The sequence below is a fragment of the Marmota monax genome, unplaced genomic scaffold (assembly GCF_021218885.2).
Source record: "Marmota monax isolate L192 unplaced genomic scaffold, Marmota_monax_Labrador192_F-V1.1 WCK01_AAM20220418_F8-fsc00014, whole genome shotgun sequence".
Lineage (NCBI taxonomy): Eukaryota > Metazoa > Chordata > Mammalia > Rodentia > Sciuridae > Marmota > Marmota monax.
The window spans coordinates 32,073,475-32,091,675 of record NW_026695222.1 but is presented as its reverse complement, the minus strand read 5'-3'; the positions used below and the strand labels follow the sequence as shown (position 1 = coordinate 32,091,675).

General features: G+C 53.1%; 1 protein-coding gene across 1 annotated transcript in view; it reads right to left on the bottom strand.

Annotated features, from left to right (window-relative positions):
* Nucleotides 1-10,207: 10,207 nt before the first annotated feature.
* B4galt5 (beta-1,4-galactosyltransferase 5) overlaps nt 10,208-18,201 on the bottom strand; it is a 72,728-nt gene continuing 64,734 nt past the window's right edge. Inside the window, exons 6-9 of the mRNA XM_046433581.2 lie at nt 17,435-17,622; nt 16,665-16,787; nt 13,738-13,839; nt 10,208-12,980 (exon numbers count right to left, since the gene is read on the bottom strand). Coding sequence (XP_046289537.1) covers nt 12,833-12,980; nt 13,738-13,839; nt 16,665-16,787; nt 17,435-17,622 — 561 coding nt within the window. The 3' untranslated portion in view covers nt 10,208-12,832. The remainder of the gene's footprint in view (nt 12,981-13,737; nt 13,840-16,664; nt 16,788-17,434; nt 17,623-18,201) is intronic.

Here is an 18,201-nt window from a genome sequence, read left to right as displayed (position 1 = left end):
GTCAAAAGACTTGGAAGGGACGGTGCCTGCGGCTCGATGGCAGGGTGCTCGCCTGGCAGGCGCAGGCCTGGGCAGCGCAGAACAGGAACAAACCCAGAGAAGCCTCCGACGCCCCCAGGAGAGCCTCCCCGCCCCGCCGAGCGCTCCTTCCAGAAACGTCCTTGGCCGCAGCCCTGCCCACTCAGGACACTGAGCCCGCCGCCCTCCTCCACTGCTGAGAAGGCCGTGCGCAGACACCTCAGCGCCCTTGGCCCTCTCCTGGGCTCCGCCCCAGAGCTCCTAAGTGTCGGCTTGAAGCATCCCGGGAAGCTGGTCGGTCTCCCCTGTCCTCCGTCCTGCCGGCCTCCAGCCTCGCTCCTCAGTGACACCCGCATGGCCAGACCTGGGGTGGGTGTCACCTCGATTCCCGTCTCCCCCGCCAGCCCGTCAGAGGCCTTCCTGCTCCGCCTGGCTGCCTGAAGCCTCCTTCCCTGTTTCTCAGCCAGAGGAACCTCCAGAAACGACACAAAATCAAAACAGCCTCCACAAGGCTTCCAGGGGCCCGGCTGCCCTCCCAAGGTCCTCAGCTCTCACCTTGGCCTCTGAGCCCTGAGCCCTGTCCACCCGCAGCCCCTCTCCGGCTGCAGGGCTTCCTGCCACTCCCCACAGCGGGCCCAGGCTCCCGCACCAGGGCCTCTGAAATGGCATTTCCTACAACTGTCACTCGCTCAGCCTCCTGTTCTCGCCATAGCTGCCTCGTCTCAACCATCACATCAGAGTCACTTCTCTTCTCTGATCATTTAAGGGATCCCTTCCCGCCTGGCCACTGCCAACCCCACCACTCCCACCTAGAGCCAGCTTCTTGGCCTGTTTCTCGTCTATCTACCCTTCTCCCCAGAACATGGATTCCATGTTGGAAGCCAGGTACCTGGCACAGTGTCTGGCACATGGTAGAGGCTCAATAACACTTAACAGATGAGCGCTGGCCGGGCGGCCACAGCTGGACCCTGCCTCTCCAGAGACCCACCTTGGCTTCCCGCCCCTACAAAATAGACAACAGACCCTTCTGTGGGACATTCAGAGCTCTCAGAACTGGTCCCAACGGGTGCCCACCGCACCCCCAGGAGACATCAGGCGTTCTTTCTGGACCTTAGGAAGTGGAGCAGTTTGCGCCTGCCTCTTCAGCCAGGTCGGGGGCACGGAGGGCTGGTGACCCTTGGAGAGCGTGTGGTGGGAAGCCCCTGCGCTGTGCCCGAGGGGCTGCAGGAGGGCTCGGAGCCCAGAGCTTCAGGCCCACGCGCGGAGCTGGCCAGATGCCGACGCAGGAGCGGTTTCACGGTTTCAGGTCACTGCCCTTGTCCCCAGCTTTGACAGTGTGCAAAGTTGGGGCTCTGCAGGGACAGGGGAGGTGGGAAGCCACAGAAATCCGATGGCAGAGTCTCCCAGGAGGGGTAGGTTTGAAGGAGGGAGACCCCCACTCACCCTGCAGCACCAGAGGGGGCCACCCCCACACAGAGGGACTCCAGCAAAGCCACAGCCCCGGAGATTCCCGTCCTGCTGCATCCTCCTGGTCTCTCCAGCCCTCCGACCCTTCCTCGGGCAGCCTGAGGAGGACAGAAGGACAGGAGGACAGGAGGACCCCTCAGCTCAGCCTGCAGCGGGGCCTCTTCCAACCTGCGCCTTCACTGGACACACAGGTGGCCGCTGGGGAGCCTCTGGGAGGTGCGGCTGCCCTGGGACCAGGAGGTATGGCCAGGACCAGGGGCTGGTGGCCCTGCAGAGTCGCAGGCCAGAGGACCTTCTGAATTGTCCCCACTGGGGGTCACAAAGGGGACCTTGAGACACTATGTGGACCATAGGCCTGGCCACCCCTGTAGAGGGCCCTTCTCAGGCAAAAGGCAACCCTGGTGACAGCCCTGCCCTCCCGGAGCCTCTACTGTGTGGAGGAAGCCAGGTGGGGCTGTCACATCCTCCACAGACCCGGGGACATTTCACCACTGAGCCATGTCCTTGCCGTTTTTATTTTTTATTTTGGGACAGAGTCTCACTAAGTTGCTGAGGCTGGTCTCCAACTTGCGATCCTCCTGCCTCAGCCTCCTGAGTTGCTGGGATTACACCTGACTCAGGCGTGATTTTCTTTTTAGAGAATTTTTTTTTTCATTTTAGTCATCACTTCTAATAATTTGTCCTCATTAACTGCAGAGTTACCTTTAATTTCATACTTCTACCCTTTTGATCTTAAATCATACTATTTTCATTTTTGGGGTACGGAGGATTGAATTTAGGGGCACTCGCCCACTGAGCCCCATCCCCAGCCCCCCTATTTCGTATTTTATTTAGAGACAGGGTCTCACTGAGTTGGTTAGCACCTCCCTGTTGCTGAGGCTGGCTTTGAACTCGTGATCCTCCTGCCTCAGCCTCCTGAACTGCTGGGATTACAGGTGTGTGCCACCCCCAGCCCAGCTTGCTATTTTCTTAAATTAATTTATCCATTTGTTTTAATTTTTCAAAAATAATGAACATTTTAAGGACCTGACTTTTCATTTATGGGCAGCGTCTGCCGTGGTCCCTACTCTAGTCTACACGACCTGCCGTCTCCATCTTGATCTCCCTCTGATTCTGGGTCTATTTAGAAGAGTGGCTCTTGTTCTTTAAGAGGTTAAGAATTTGGGGTCTTTTGGTGACTTATTCCCAATTGTATTGTATTCTGAAACGAGAGCGTGAATCTAGACCAAGTCGCGGCCTCTGGGGGCGGTTTCCTGGTCCGTGAGAAGGGCACATGAGCAGCCAGCTGGGGACGTCTCTGGGGAGCAGGGCTTTGGGCACCTGGTCAAAAGCAGGGGCGGGGGTTTGTCGGAGGTGCCTTTGCCTAGAAGCTGGTCTTCCTCATTTTGTGTTTACTGGGGTGGCTTTGGGGTGTTAAGTGGTGGGGACGGGGCACCTCCCACACCGGCCACGGCAAGGCCCAGGCCTGACACAAAGCTCCTGGTTCAGGGCAGACCCAGATGCTGGCTCCTTCCTGACGCGCAGCCTCAGAGCCGCAGCACAGGGTGGGCAGGTAGTGTGTCACCTGTACCCCTGCCGTGGCCAGCAGCAAGGACAGACTGTCAGGAGCAGTGGAGGCCACCTGGGGAGTGAGCTCTGCTGGGTGCTGCCGGACGCCGTCCCTGGAGGCTGAGAGCCACCAACAAGGCGTGTGTCCTCCCCCTGCCCCACCACAAACCTCCCTGCCGCCCTCTCCCACAGCCTCGGCGCCCCACTCAGCGGTGGGGGCCTGGGGAAGGAACAGGGGGGCGGGGAGACATCTCCCACTCCCAGCTCTGGAGAGAGCAGGACCAGCGAGGTGCTCCCCAGCTGTGCTCCGCCGGGAAGCCGCCTCCTTCCCTGGAGACGAAATCAGGTGAACCAGGGTGGCCACGGAGCCCAGGGACAGACTGTAAAGAAACCTGCGGAACATTCCATTTGTTCCCTGGACAAACCTCTGGGCACCGTCTGTTGTCCGAACTGCCTTGGATGGTGGGGCACCAGGCCCTTGTCCTCAGGGAGGTCACAGCTTTGAGGGGAGACCCGTGAACAAGCAGGTAGACAAACACGGAGGAGCGGGGTCACCTGTGTGGGAGGCTGACTAGCACGCGACTGGGCCTGACTCCCCTGCTGAGCGGGTGGCATCCGGCGGCGGTCACGCTGGGTCACGCTGCCCCGATCTTCTCGGGTGTGAGCGGCGGTGTCTTCGTGCCTTCCTGCAGCCCCGGGGGTGGAGCTACGCTCACCTGTTCCTTTGTGATATCACCCCATGCCCTGTTTGGGACAGAATGTTCCATGGAAGTGTCTTGTGTGTGTCCCCTTCTCTTACTGGGCCCTTGGGTGTGGCCTACCCAGGTGTCAGTCAACCTGCTGACAGTGGACATCATGAAGATAGACTCAGCCCCCTGAAACCTGACCCCTGCCTCATTTGAATGGCTTCTCCTCAATAAAAGGGGTCAGTGCGTTCTCTCTCTCTCTCTCTCTCTCTCTCTCTCTCTCTCTTTCTGTGGACCCTTAAGATCAGAGGCGCTGTCACAGCGACCCCAAAGAAAAAGGTCTTTCTGTTTCTTGGGTGGTTATTTCGCGCAGCCCAGTTTCCCTGGGGTGACCCGTGCGCGTTTTAGTCACGTGCACCCAGCACCCCCAGGCACAGATGGTCTGAAGAAGAATCGCACAGAACAGGGCGACCACATGGTTCAGGATGAGAGGCGTCGTCGACACGGCGGCTTTAGACACTCCGGCTCGATGCCCTGCCTGAGAAGGGCCAGGCTCCAGCTCCAAATCTAACCTTCTTCTTCTTTCAACAAAAGCAAGGGCCAGCAAGCCTTCTGTCAGGGGCCTGATGGTGAGTACTTTTGAGTCCGGGGCCGTGAGTAGTCGGTCTGACCACTACTCAACTACTGGATTCTGCTGTTAGAGCTGGAAACAGCCATAGACTAAGTACAGACAAATGGGCGAGGCTGTGTGCCAATAAAACTTTATTTACACCCAAGCAGCGGACCAGCCACAACTTGCCAACTTCTGAGTGAAGTTAAAAATTAACAGACTATGAATAGTGAACCCAGGCTCGTAGCACATCCCTGGAATCCCAGCAACGCAGGAGGCCGAGGCAGGAGGATCACAGGTTGGAGGCCAGCGTCAGCAACTTAGCGAGGCCCTGTCTGAACATTAAAATTTTTATAAAGGGGCTGGGGTGTGGCTGGGGCAGAGCACTTGCCCGGCCTGTGGAGCACCCAGCTCCACTCCCAGCACAAGAAGAAAAGGAAGAGGAGCCACAGAGCAAGGCATCCAGGAAGGACAAAGGAGAACGTGTCCTGGCCGGTCCGTGGCAGGTGACAGGACAGCAAGAACAGGAGGACATCAGAGCAGCAAGGAGAGGACACAGGCCAGCAGAGAGGCTCCGTCAGCAAAGAGGAAAAGGAAGTGACCGGCCGCGACCCATCATGCGGGCACACGGCAGGAAGGGCGTGCTGGGGGCAGTGGGAAACCACCCTCTTGGGTTCTGGGACTGGCAACGCGGTTCCCTACATCGTGTCTGTCGCCTGCCTGAACACCTGGTCAAACCAGAAAGCGGGAAGCGAGGGCTGGGTGTGGCTGCTCCCTGGCATGGCCACAGACCCGAGGACAGGGGCTGCCCCGCCCCCAGTGTGTGCTGGAGGCGCTGCGTTGGCTTGGTCTCTGTGGTCCTTCTTCCCCATGAGGACAGGACAGGACAGGACTCAGTCCCCAGCACCAGCTCCAGGACTTGGGCACGCGGGGTGGGCACAGTGGGGGCTCAGACTTGCTGAATGACGGGAAAGAGGAGCCTTCAGGGCTGACAGGTCCCGGCGAGGCAAGGCCACAGCAGGAGGCGAGCCACCGAGTCCCACCTGGGAGCCCAGCGCCAGGGCGAAGCTGCAGTTCTCTCCTGTTTTCTCCTTTGGAGAGGAAGGTGACGCCTTTCCAACCCAGGTCCCCGAGACAGTAAGCATGGCGGCTGGCTGAGGTGCACCGGCTACAGCCTGTGGCAGCTTCCTCCTGCAGGAGGGAGCTCAGGAAAGCCCGTCCCTGAGACCAGGCCACACAGCACCTGGGCAAGGCGGCAGGTCGGTGCCAAACCACCAGCGTCCCCCTTGAGGGAAGGTCTTCAGGGAACTTCGTGCAAGACGACACCACAGAAAAGAAAGGTCTGGGCTACACTGGTTCTTCCTCTCACACTACTTTTGGCTGTGGACCCGCCAATAAGAACGCAGTTCAGCCAAGGTTCTCTCAGCCAAAACGTTACTGATTCCAGAATGAAGACCGACTGTCACAAACACGCTAAAGAAGAGTAGCCTCCCCAGGTCAACAACCAAGTGTAGTGGACACAATGACCATCCTCGTGCTTGAGAGGCCTTCTCCCCCCTCCCCACCAAGGTGCTGAGGATAAAATCCAGGGCCTGACACAGCAGCACCCCAGTCCCTACATACGATCCCTTTTTTTGGTGGTGCTGGGAGTTGAACCCAGGCCTGGTGCATGAGAGGCCAAGTGTTTACCACTGGACCACATCGCTAGCCGCCTCAGTAGGTTTTTGATAGAACTTGACAAAATAAATTTCGATTTCACTGGATGGAGAAACTTCGTAAAATCTGCAAAGAAAGCTGGGCACAGTGGTGCATGCAGGAGGAGAGTGAGTTCAAAGCCAGCCTCAGCAACGGAGAGAGGCCCTGAACAACTTAGTGAAATCCTGTTTCAAAATAAAATATAAATAAAGGGCTGGGGATGTGGCTCAGTGGTTAAGCACCCTTGGTTCAATCCCTCTTGAAATATAATTACTGAGAAAATTTTAATAAACAATCATGGAGTGACATGACCACATTCACACTGACCATTCAAAGAGCTGTTGGCTTATGATTCATGGATTGTATGTTTACCACCCTTTTATAAAAAAGCACTGAGGACAATGTGTCATGATGTGCATGTGTCCCCAGAAGCTCATGTGTTAGAAACTTAATCCTGATGCAAGAGTGTGAAGGCAGGGCCTGGTGGCAGCTCTACCTCCTAAATGAACTAACGTCATTATCACAGTTACTGTCCCCCCGCCCCTCTTTAGAAAATGGGGTTTGGCTATGCTGTCTCCAATTCCTGGGCTCAAGTGATCCTGCTCAGTCTCCTGAGCAGCTGGAGCTACAGCTGAGCCCCGGGCCTGGAGACAAATGGGTTGTTAGAAAAGCAAGCTCAGCCTTCTTGCCCTTCCGCCTTCCCCCATGCATGACACATGGCCCTCGATGGCCCTCACCAGAGGCCAGCATGACGCTCTTGGAATCCTTCCAGAACCATGAGCCAAATAAACTTCTGTTGATTATAAAATTCCCAGTGTCAGGTGTTGACACAGCTGCTGAAGACAGACTAACATGGGGACGAGACACTTGTCTTTTAGAAAACCTACTACACAGAACTGCTCACAGTGAGACCCAGGGCCAGGTGAAAGGAAGGGCCTTCATCAAGAATTTACATGTACCAGATGGAGTTTGTTAAAGACATGGGGGAAAATATGAATTATTCAATATTCTTTGGGGCAATTAGCAATCCATTCAGAAAAAAAAATAGATCCCCTATCTCATATACACAAAATAAATTCCAGGGGATTAGAGATATAAATGGTAAGAGGTCATTTACAGATGGTAGAAGGGCCATCGAGGGCCATGTGTCATGCATGGGGGAAGGCGGAAGGGCTAATTCACTCTGTAGTTTTAATTAATTGATTATTTTTGGGGGGGAGGGGTAATGGGGTTGAACCCAGAAGCATTTAACCACTGAGCCATGTCCCAAGCTCTTTTTTATTTTTTGAGACAGGGTATCACTGAACTGCTTAAGGCCTCACTAAGTTGCTGAGTCTGGCCTCAAACCTGCAGCTACCGGCATGCACCACCATGCCTGCTCACACTGCGTTTAGCTTGGTGTATCCCATCATTCACAATGTGGGGATCCTTTGTTCCATCAGTGTTTCTTGCAGTCTCTCAAGGTGGCCTGCTCATATAGCTTTCCTGGATTCATGCATGGCTGTGTTCACTGTGGTACATATAATGCAATCATGGGAAACGTCCAGATCCATCATGGGGAATGGCTGAACAGATTATATACATACATACCACGAGTTATTACATGCAGTCATCAAAGGAATACGATAGGCCCACAGTCATTCATTTGACAAATATTTATTGAGCATTTACTATGTGTCAGGATGAGTTCTTGGCACCGGGCATGGAGCGCAGAACAAGAGTCTACCTTGGTGGGATTACGTTTGAGGCTGACAATGAACAAAGAATGACACAAGTACAACATGATGCGGATTGAGAAATCCCGGGAAGCAAAACATAGCGGCGTAAGGAGAGGGAGGGAGGGTGTGCCCTGGCCCGAGCCCTTACACAAAGTCTTCCCAACAAGGTGCCTCTACTGTCACTTGTGGAAAAGAGGTCTCCAAGGATGCTACAAGAACGAGCCAAGGTAACGCAGGACATTTAAGAACCAGGACTGTCTCCCTACTCACCATTGCAAGGGAACAGGTTCCCTGCCAGTTAGGCGCAGAGTCCCGTCATTCCCAATGTGAGGACCTTGTCTTGCCTTCTTGCAGGCCTATACTCCCTTATTGCTTTTATAATTAAAAAAATACTATTAAACCCCCGGGAACAAAAGCTATTAAGAGAAAGCTACTAAGAGCACGTATGCAAAACAGAAGTTGGGTCAAAAGTGGCCTAAGGGTCAAAGGCTAGCACCTCCCTGGTTGGCTCTGCTGCTCACTTTGTGACTTCAGGCAAGCTGGGGGCTGCCAGTCATCTAGAGCAGCTGTTCCCACTGCTTCTCTGGAGTCACCTGATAGTCTGGTGACAGCCCCTATCTCCCTTTGCCCCCTCCATAATAACCACTGAACCAGGGGTGATTTCCACTAAGCTACATCCCCAACCCTTTTTTATTTTTGACACAGGGTCTTGCTAAGGTTGGCCTCAAACTTAGTGACCCTCCTGCCTCACCTCTCAAGAGGCTTGGATTATGTGCCACCATACCTGGCCCTGGTGACACTTGAAAGCCACGCAGAGGACAGAGGTCAGGGGTGCTGGTAAACACCCTACTAAGAGCACTGCACCCTATATTTAACCACGCGTCCTGCCACGCTCCACCCTGCACCTCCAGGCAGAGGATAACCTGACCCAGAACGTCAAGTGGGCAGTGGAGGGGCCCTGCTCCAGGGCAAGGGTGGTGTCCACCCTGCAGGGTTAGAGTGAGGGTGAGGGTCTGGGTTGTATCCAATGTGCTCTGCACAGACCTGGCCAGACAGGTCCTCGTCAGACAAACTGCTGTCTTTACCACGGGGTGTCCCCCAGGTTAAGGCATCCCTGGAAGTGAGAAGGAAGGGGTGGAATGAGGACCCTGATTGGCTGGGTTCACTCTGGGACTGGCAGGAAGCCCTCCTCACCCACAGCCGCAGCTTCACAGGGACAAGAATTCCAAGCCCTCCTTTTTTTTTTAATATTTATTTTTTAGTTGTGGGTGGACACATACCTTTATTCTATTTTTCTGTAGTGCTGAGGATCGAACCCAGTGGCTCATGCCTGTTAGGTGAGCGCTCTGCCCCCAGCCACAACCCCAGCCCCCAGCTCTCCTTTGTAATCTCTTTCCCCGCCACCAATGTGGGCAGTTCCTGCAGGAACACCCCGTGTCCTGGTACCTTGTGCCACCTTTCCTGGTGATGTCCCTATGCCTCAAAAACTCAATCTGCTCTTGCTGGAAAACTAGAGCCCAAACTCTCCGGGCGCCCCGTTCTCCTCCAGCACCTTTGCCCCCCCACCCCTTCCCATTATTTTTGGCTTTTGTCTCCATCACTTTGTGACCCCGCCACCTGCCACTCCCGTGTCCTCCCGCTGCTCCTTCTGCCTGCCGGCCGCTCAAAGACCTTCACTACCTGCTGCACCGGGACGCTCGGACGCCTGGCCCAGCTGGCCTGAGTGCTAAGCCGGCCATGCGCCGCCTCCCGGCCGTTTCTACTGGGCTGTGTCCAGATCCCCGAAGGCAGGGGTCAAGACGAACCTAGTGATCTTCCGGGGCAGCGTGACGGCCCCCCATGTGCACCCTGTACCCCAGCGTCGGCCTCGCCTCCTTCTCCGATCGACCGAGGCATCCCCTGAGGACGCCCTGCAAACCCACCGCGCGGCCAGAGGCCCAGAAGCCTCCTGGCTGGGGCCCCACAAGGTCCTGTCCTGCACGGCCTGGCCCATCGCCCAGCCGTCCAGCGCCCCTTCACCTGCTCTGCTCAAGCCACACCACTTTCTTTCTGTCCCTTAACTGCCCTCTGCGCCCCCACGGCTCTCCTTCAGAAGTCCCCGAGGCGGGACTTAGCCCACAGCAAGCTGCGCCTGCCTCTGCGCCTGCGTGGTTTTGCGCTCCGCCTCACTCTGCGCCCTGAGCGGTGAGCACGCAGCAGAAGCTGTGGGTACAACCTCTGAGCAGGGTCAGGCCCCAGAGAACCCTCTAGAACCAAACTCCATGCCCCCCCCCCGCCCCGCTGCCCCTCAACTTCACAGGTATGACGTGGTAATCCCTAAGAGTAAACCAGGCAGGGGATGCCCACCGTGGGCAGACAGGCACCTCTGCCACAGTATATACCAGGGACAGGTCAGCTGGCTGCTGAGAAGGGAAAGGTCCCCGAGGAGCCACAGTGTGCTAGACAAAAGAGAGAGGCGACCAAGGTTTGGTTCTTGAGTATGTATTTTTTACTGAAAAAATCATTCATAAATTAACATACAAAAATGTACAAACACATGAGTAAATAATGTAATGACAAAGGACTATTTTTGTGAAAAGTGTTTTTTAAAACATCTTTAGGTTTCAGTGCAAAAATGTACCCCTGGCACCTCTTAAAACATAAGAGCAAGCTCAAATCAATGTAGTAATGGAAAGAAGCTAGCTATGTTCAATGCCATCATCAGCATGAGTGGAAGCCATCGAGACAGTGGCTGTGGCTCGGCTCCTGATGTCCAAGGAGCTCTGACAGGGTCCCTGGCAGGTCAAATTAACATTTCTGCAAATATCACTCCCCAAACACCAGCGTCAAGGGAAACCTTTCTCGCACACAACAATCCAAGATGAGATTGGCTTATGGGGACCCCATCAGTAGCCTTGAAGAATTTCAGCTGCTGAAATATGCTCAAGGTCACATTTAGTTCTAGGGGTGTTTTTAACACGAGAATTCCATGCTGTGACAGCAATGTGCCTGGCTGTGTGATCATAACGGTTACACAGGGCATAAATGATCAACAGTGCACATGAAGAAACTCCACTTGATAGAAGACTCAGACATGACTGAAGGGAATCTGAATGGCCCTGCAGCAGAGGAGAGCTTTCCTCTGTCCTCAGGAGGGTGTGGTGGCCTCCCACGTCCTGCCCGCCTGCCTCACACACCTCACCCTGCACCAGAACACATCTGCTCTGGCAGAGTTCCAAATGACACCCAGTCCGTCATGGGAAAGCAGACCACAGCCTTCAGTGATGAGGGGGGGATGAGAAGGGCCGGTGGGCGCGCGGGTGGAGGGGGATCACTGTCGGCAGCATTGGGCAAGGGACATCCGACGGGCCTGTGCTTGCCGTTCCCTCAGGGGATTTCAACGCATGAAATGCATACATTTCTTTTAATACATGATATAACTCACCAGCATTTTCAAGGGCAGGTACCTGCTCTCTCATCTGAGCTGGTAAGAGTTTGCAATGCAATTTATTCCTAAATACCACTCTGTTCTTCAAAAGAACAAAAACTCAAACCAAAATAACCAAAAAACAAAAAATAAGGCCTGGCCAATCACTCCCACAGCTTGTGGGGATCATACGTCCATGGAACCCAACACACACACACACACACACACACACACGCTCACACACGCCCTACACACACCCATGTAAACCATGAAAATTCAGGAGGTTGAAGGCAAACAAGGCAATTAAAAAAAATATGAAGGACTCTTCAGAAAGCACTCCCAATCACATGTGGAAAAGGAGAGGAACCGGATTCTCCAGGATGCTGCACAAGTGGACAGACCCATGAACTGAGGGCTTCGGCTCAGGGGAAAGAAAGAGGCACAAATTCAAATGCAAGACAGAATCTGACCTCAGCAAGCACGGGCGCTCTGCTAACCTCAAAGCTGGGCTGGAGTCTCCCCTGGACCCCAGCTGACCCAGGACACAGGTGTCACCTGCTCTCGGGCTTCACTCCCCCAGTGCAACTGCTCGTCATTCCGTGTGGCCCAGAACAGAACCATGAGGATAAAGAATCTTCCCAGAAACAGAGGAGACAGGAAGCAGAGGAATCCCTGAAGCCAGCTGGTCGTGTAGGGCACAGCTCCTAGAAACTGGCCAATGTCCACAGGAGAGAGAAGAAAAACAGAGGGAAATGCCCACCGTCTTATGATGTTGAAGGCCCAGAACTGAAGTCCAGAGAGCCAGTGCCTAGGGAGCCAAGGGTCTGCTTGGCACAGGCAGAGCAGCGCCTCTCCCGTCCCACAGGGCCCCAGTGGGCCTCAGGGCTATAGGGAGGGTCTGCACAGCAGGAGCCAAGCAGGACTCTGTAGGAGGGACAGGGAGAGAACAGAAAGGCCAGCTACTGGTGAGGTGGTCAGATTGTTTTGCTCTTGGGTGATGTGCCCTGTCTCCCTTCCAAGTGACCACAATTTGGGAGATGATATTCTTCAACTGCAATTTAACTGAGTTCCTGCTTTTGCCAACCAAAAAAGTGATCTAATGTATAAATCCTCGCTTTGAATTGGAGCCAGCTATAAAATTAAATTTTAAAAAGGCATTTTACATGGCTTATTTACAATTATACTTCTTCAAGAAGTGACTGTTATATGTTTATGTCTAGTTGTTGTACCCAAAGCCCTCCCCCACCCTCAATCCCTGCCCAAAGCAGATAATTAAAAAAAAAAAAAAAATGAAACCAAGAGAACACCAGAGATGCAGGGAATGGTGGAGATCCAGCCGCCGCCGGCCGCGCTGTCCGGGACCCAAGGCTGGCCAGGCGACGGCAAGGCCACAGCCGCTCACAGCCCGCGAGGGTTCTGGAGACTGGCTACGTCAGGACGCTGGGGTGGGAGACAGGAGAGAGCAGCAGGACAGATGTCCACCTCGTGGGCACAGAAAGCCGGGGGCTGGCCCTCCATCCCAGCAGGTCCCCAAATGAAGGCGTTGTGCGTGTGCTCGGTCACGTTTCCTCGAACCTTGAGGTCCTCTGCTGGACCGCTTCTGCTCTCCCCGTGCAGACCCAGGACAGCCGGCAGGACCGTGTCCGTGTGGCGGTGGGAAAGCAAACGCGTCCTCCCTGGCGTCTCAGTACTCGCTCACCTGCGCCAGCTCAGGCGTCAGGTTGACAGTTACATTCTTGTACAGGGCGTCGTACGTGACGTTGGCGACATAGTGGAGGTTGTTGAGGCCGTCCAGCCCCTGCCGCTCTTTGGACTTCCTCAGCAGCGCGTACCTGTGAAACCATGAGAGTGGCTCTCAGCGGGGGCTCCAGTGCTTCGCGGAGGCACGGAGCAGGGCAGCCCAGGGGGACGGAGCCAGGCCAGCACTTCTGGGCCACAGGCGGTGGCCGGCCATCCTGCCGCGGCTTCTGACGCTAGTTTCCTAGACACCCCCAGCTGCCGCCAGCCTGCGCTTACTGGTCACCTCACTAACCGGCCAGCCCCGAGCCAGCGAGGAGCCACGGCTCAGCCCTGTTAACTGACTTGCTGGGGGTGACAGAGTGGGGAAGGGAGGTGAGACATTATAGACAGATCCAATGACAGTGACAGTGTGTCCGTGCCCATCCCTCCCCCAGGGACAGAGCTAAGCGATCAGAATTGCTTTCTACAGAAAGTCCACCTCTCAGTCTGCAAGGCCCAGGAAAAGTCACTCTAGGAGCATGGAGAATGTCACTGTGCCTATTTGCACCTTACTTTTAAAAGACAAGAGGGAACCCAGCTGCCAAGGCCACGGGTGAAGCTCGGGAGCACCTGCGCAGCCCCAGCCCCAGCTGAGGAGGCGACCTACCCAGGGGGCTTCTCCTACCTCCCTGTGGGCTGAGAGGAGACCCCCTGAGAGACGTGGCTGCCCACATTTCCTCCAATGGTCTGTCCCCCTGGTACCGGCCTCACAGTTACATCAGAACACCTGCAGCGCCGTCATCCGCCCCGGCCGGGCCTGCGGCAGGGAGGGGGCTGGAACGAGAGGTCTAGTGGGGACACGGCACCAACCTTCCAAGAAACTGCACTTCTCCTCGGTGGTGGTGAGGGATGGACTTGTACTTCCCCGTGTCACCTTCCGGCCGGCTCACAGAATAGCCTGCGTTCTGCACTCTGCAGGAGCAAGACCCGCCAGTCACGCCACTTGGACTTCCAGTTAACAGCTCCTACCAGGGGCCAACGTGCCCAGCGCCAGCCTGCACCACCCGCCAGACAGCCGCTCAGCAGAGGCTAGCGGTTCCCACCCAGACTTCATGCTAACTGTGCCTAATATCAAAGTTTTGCAATTTAATTGAATCATACACAAATTAACAACAACACAAACAGTTCTTTCCATGAAGAGTTGACGGCTTTGAAAGAATTAAGGGCAAAGTGATTTTTTTTTTTTAAGGAGAGTTTGGCAAAAAAATCTGAATTTACAAATGCTTAAGTTCTGCACCCCCACCCCATACTGGAGAACCCAGGGTGCTTCACCACTGAGATACCCACTGGGTCTTTTTAAATTTTATTTTGAGACAGGGTCTTGATGAGTTGCTGGGATCACAGGTGTGCGCCACCATGTCCAGCAGAAATGCGTGGATTTCTTGGCTGTTAGCTGCACAACTATTTAGTCTAAATAAATGCCTGCACATATGAACAAGGAGGTTCACAGTTATAACTTCTGACAGTCACCAATAGAAAAGGAGTAGAGCTTGTTCCATGGGCACTAACAGGGAAAGGGGCAGGACGGCACTGGGAGGACACTCAGACCCTTCTGGGTTTGTATACCTGCGTGTCATCTGAATACTTACAGAAAATTAACTTGCAATTAATGACCAACATTTTCAAAAGCTAAGCCAGAAAGTAAACAGACAGTGGGAATCCTTTTGCACCTGTTCCTTATTATTACTCTTTACTCATCAATGTATAAACACCCACCACTCACACCAGAGAGTTCACATGAGCGTGTACAGTGCAGCCTCCTGGGACAGCAGGGACAAACCGCACACGACCAAAACGCCACTTTACTAGGGAGGTTTTGGTGATGTGGGCACTTAGCACACAGAATGCTGGCCACGTGCAAACTTAAGGTATCAACTTGTCATAACGTAGCTTAAGGGCCTTAAAACAGTCCTATTTTGGCTGCATCATTTCTAGGGCTTCTTCCCAGGTGCGAAAAAGCAATTGGTAAACAGAATGTCACTATGTCATACTCTACAGTAGGGAAAGGGCGGGCAGCACACGACAAGGACAGTTAGAGCAAACAGGGCACAACCGCAGAAAGGATTACGTGAGCCACTCACTGAACGTGACTTAATGTTGGCATCCTACCCGCAATACATCTAATGATGTCACACTGCCGGTCAGACACTGGGAAGGGGCACCATAACGTCTTCACCTCATCCTCACGTCCCTGAGACTCATGCTACTGTGATTTTACAGATCTAAAAAACTGATGCTCAGAGATTTTATTTTACTATTTTTTATTTTTTTTAATACTACTTTTTAGTTGTAGTTGGACACAATACCTTTATTTTATTTATTTTTATGTGGTGCTGAGGATCGAACCCAGGGCCTCGCACGTGCTAGGCGAGTGCTCTATGGCTGAGCCATAGCCCCAGCCCTGCTCAGAGATTTATATCTTTGTTTTTGGTGTGGGGGGAGCACAGAGATTTTATACATTTTTGGGGGCAGAGGATAGTTACTGAGGATTGAACCCCAGGCCTCACACATGCTAGTCTGGTGCTCTACCACTAAGCCATGTCCCCAACTTTCCACTTATCACTTTTAATTCTTTTTTTTTTTTTCTGGTAGTACTAGGGATTGAACCCAGGTTTCTCAACCACTGAGCTATATCCCTAGCCCCCCCTCTCCCCCCCAAGATAGAGTCTCACTAAATTGCCAAGACTGGCCTCAAACTTGAGATTCTCCTGCCTCAGCTAGGATTACAGATGTGCGCCACAGTACCCGCGCCACCTTCCACTTTTTATTTAAAGACAAACTCACTGAGATGGTAATGAATGTTATTTCTGGGTGTTCAGGTTGTGGGTAATGAATTTTTGTAATCACCTGTATTTAATAATGAGTATATTCCTTTTTTTTTTTTTTTTTTGAGAGAGAGAACGATTTTTTAAATATCTATTTTTCAGTTTTTGGTGAACACAACATTTTTATTTCTATGTGGTGCTGAGGATCGAACCCAATGCCCCGCGCATGCCAGGCGAGTGCGTTACCACTTGAGCCACATGCCCAGCCCAAGTATATTCCTTATTATAAGAAAAATCATTTAGGTTTATTTTTACAGTCAAAAGAGAACAAGAAGAAAACAGCTGCTTTGGTGGGAGGTAGTTTTTTGTAGGGTGATAAGAGGCTTTTTTTAATGTTATAACTATCATTTTTTAAAATACATAAAAAACATTTTTCTGACTGCAAATACTCTGGTCTCTGTCATTAAAGAAGGGCAGGGGCTATGAGCACAGAGTGCCCAGCAGCCTTCAAAGACTGAAAGCGGGCCAACTCACGGGCATTTTACATCGACTGCACACTGAAATACTATTTTGAATATAGGGTGTTAAATATTTTGTTAATACACTACCAAAATGAATTTCACCTCTTTTATTTATTTATTTATTTTTTTGGATTATTTAACTTCCTGTTTTGAATTTCACCTCTTTTAATTGAATCTTTTAAAATATGGCTACTAGACGGCAGACGCTGCAATCCCAGTGACCTGGAGGCTGAGGCAGGAGGATGGCAAGTTCAAAGACGGCCTCAGCAACACTTTGTCTCAAAATAAACAATAGAAAGGACTCACTGGTACAGCAACCCAGGGTTCAATCCCCCATCCTTGGGGAAAAAAGAAAGAAAGGTGGCTCCTGGGACATTTGTGTCGTCCTGGTTGCTGCTCTGCCTGGCGGGCAGCCTGCACGCAGCCTCAGCACCCGAGCTAAGGGCAGTACCTGTTCCAGAGGTCATCGTCTTCTCCACCCCAGCCCCAGAAAGCATTGGGAAAGCCGTTGATCTTCCGAAACTGCTCCACTGTTAAGCCACTTACTCCACCGAAGAACTCAGTGTAGGGAAGCCTGCAGGGAGAGCGAGCATGTCTCCTGTGTGTCGAAGGACGGCCTCTTGTTCAGCGGGCCAGCTCAGCGGAGCGCCCACGGCCTCTCCAAGCTGCTGGCCTGAGCCAGCTGAATTTGTCTCCTGGTGCTGACACACACCAAAGGAGAGGACTGAATTTGTCCTATTTGGTTTTTAACCATAGCTTTACAGAGATGTTCCTGACCCCCAATTCAAAGGGAGTGATTCAACAGCTGTGTATGACCATGCCACAATCATTATCAGTGTACTTCATCACCCTCCGAGAAGCTTTGTACCCATCAGCAGTCACCACCCCAAGCCCCCAGTCCTAGGTGCCGTGCCTGTGATCTCCTTTCTATCTTACAGATTTGCCCTAAGTGGACATTTCACACACAGGACATGCTACTCTAACCAGGACCTCTGTGCCTGGCTTCTTTCATTTGGCCGGGCTCACGGCTGCCCTGCGCCGTGGTGGGAGTCAGCACATCATTCCTGGGTCTGTCAGGCAGCACTCCACTGCATGACGTGTCACAGCCTGCTGTCCCTTCACCAGCTTCTGGACACGGGGCCGCAGCTAACTGCATTTCAGGGTCTCTGCATCTCTCACCCTTTCAGATGAGACCTCTTCATTCAGGGAAATGACACTCACAGATACATGTACTTGTCCAGCTTCGTGGCAAAGTGCCTGGGCATCTGTCCACACCCATAGTAGTTGCGGTCACTCTCTGGAATGTGGTCCACATCATGGAAAATCAGACAGTCCCAGTCCAGGTCCTTCATCGCCTCTCGAAAGCCGACGTTGAAAAGCATGGCTCGGTTGAAGGGCTGGGTCCCGACCTAAAGGAAGAACTCTCTTTTGAAAAGGAGCCTGGAAACAAACCCCCCACAATCTTTGCTAGGCAGAAACAACTTACTAGAACCAACGAAAGAGACCTCTGGGCTCCTGTGAGTGGGACCAGCACCTCTCATCAATGACACCTGGTGTGACCCAGAGGTCAAAGGACCTCTGGCCTTGACTTCTTTGGCAGTAAGAGGTGAGAAAGCCAAGCTTCTCTCCCCTAGACTGCCAAAGGCAAAAGTTCCAGCCCGTAACAGCACGCACAGGGAGACCAGGTGAGGGACATGGCCACTTCTGCTTCTTACCACATCCCTAGCACCTGCCACCAGCACGCTGACCAATCTGCCGTTTCTATTTCATAACCAAATATAATAATAGAGGTTTTTGTTTGACTTGTTTTATTTTGAAGGTTCAACTAAGACAATTGTCCCTGAACACACCAGAGACTCCTGCCCCTGAATAAAGAGGCTGGTGACTTATGAAGACGCTAGTGCACAACAGGCAGCGCCTAAGTTATCTAAATGCCAGCATTTGCTCACTCTTGCCAATAACAAAACTCCCGACTCAGGATAGGCGCG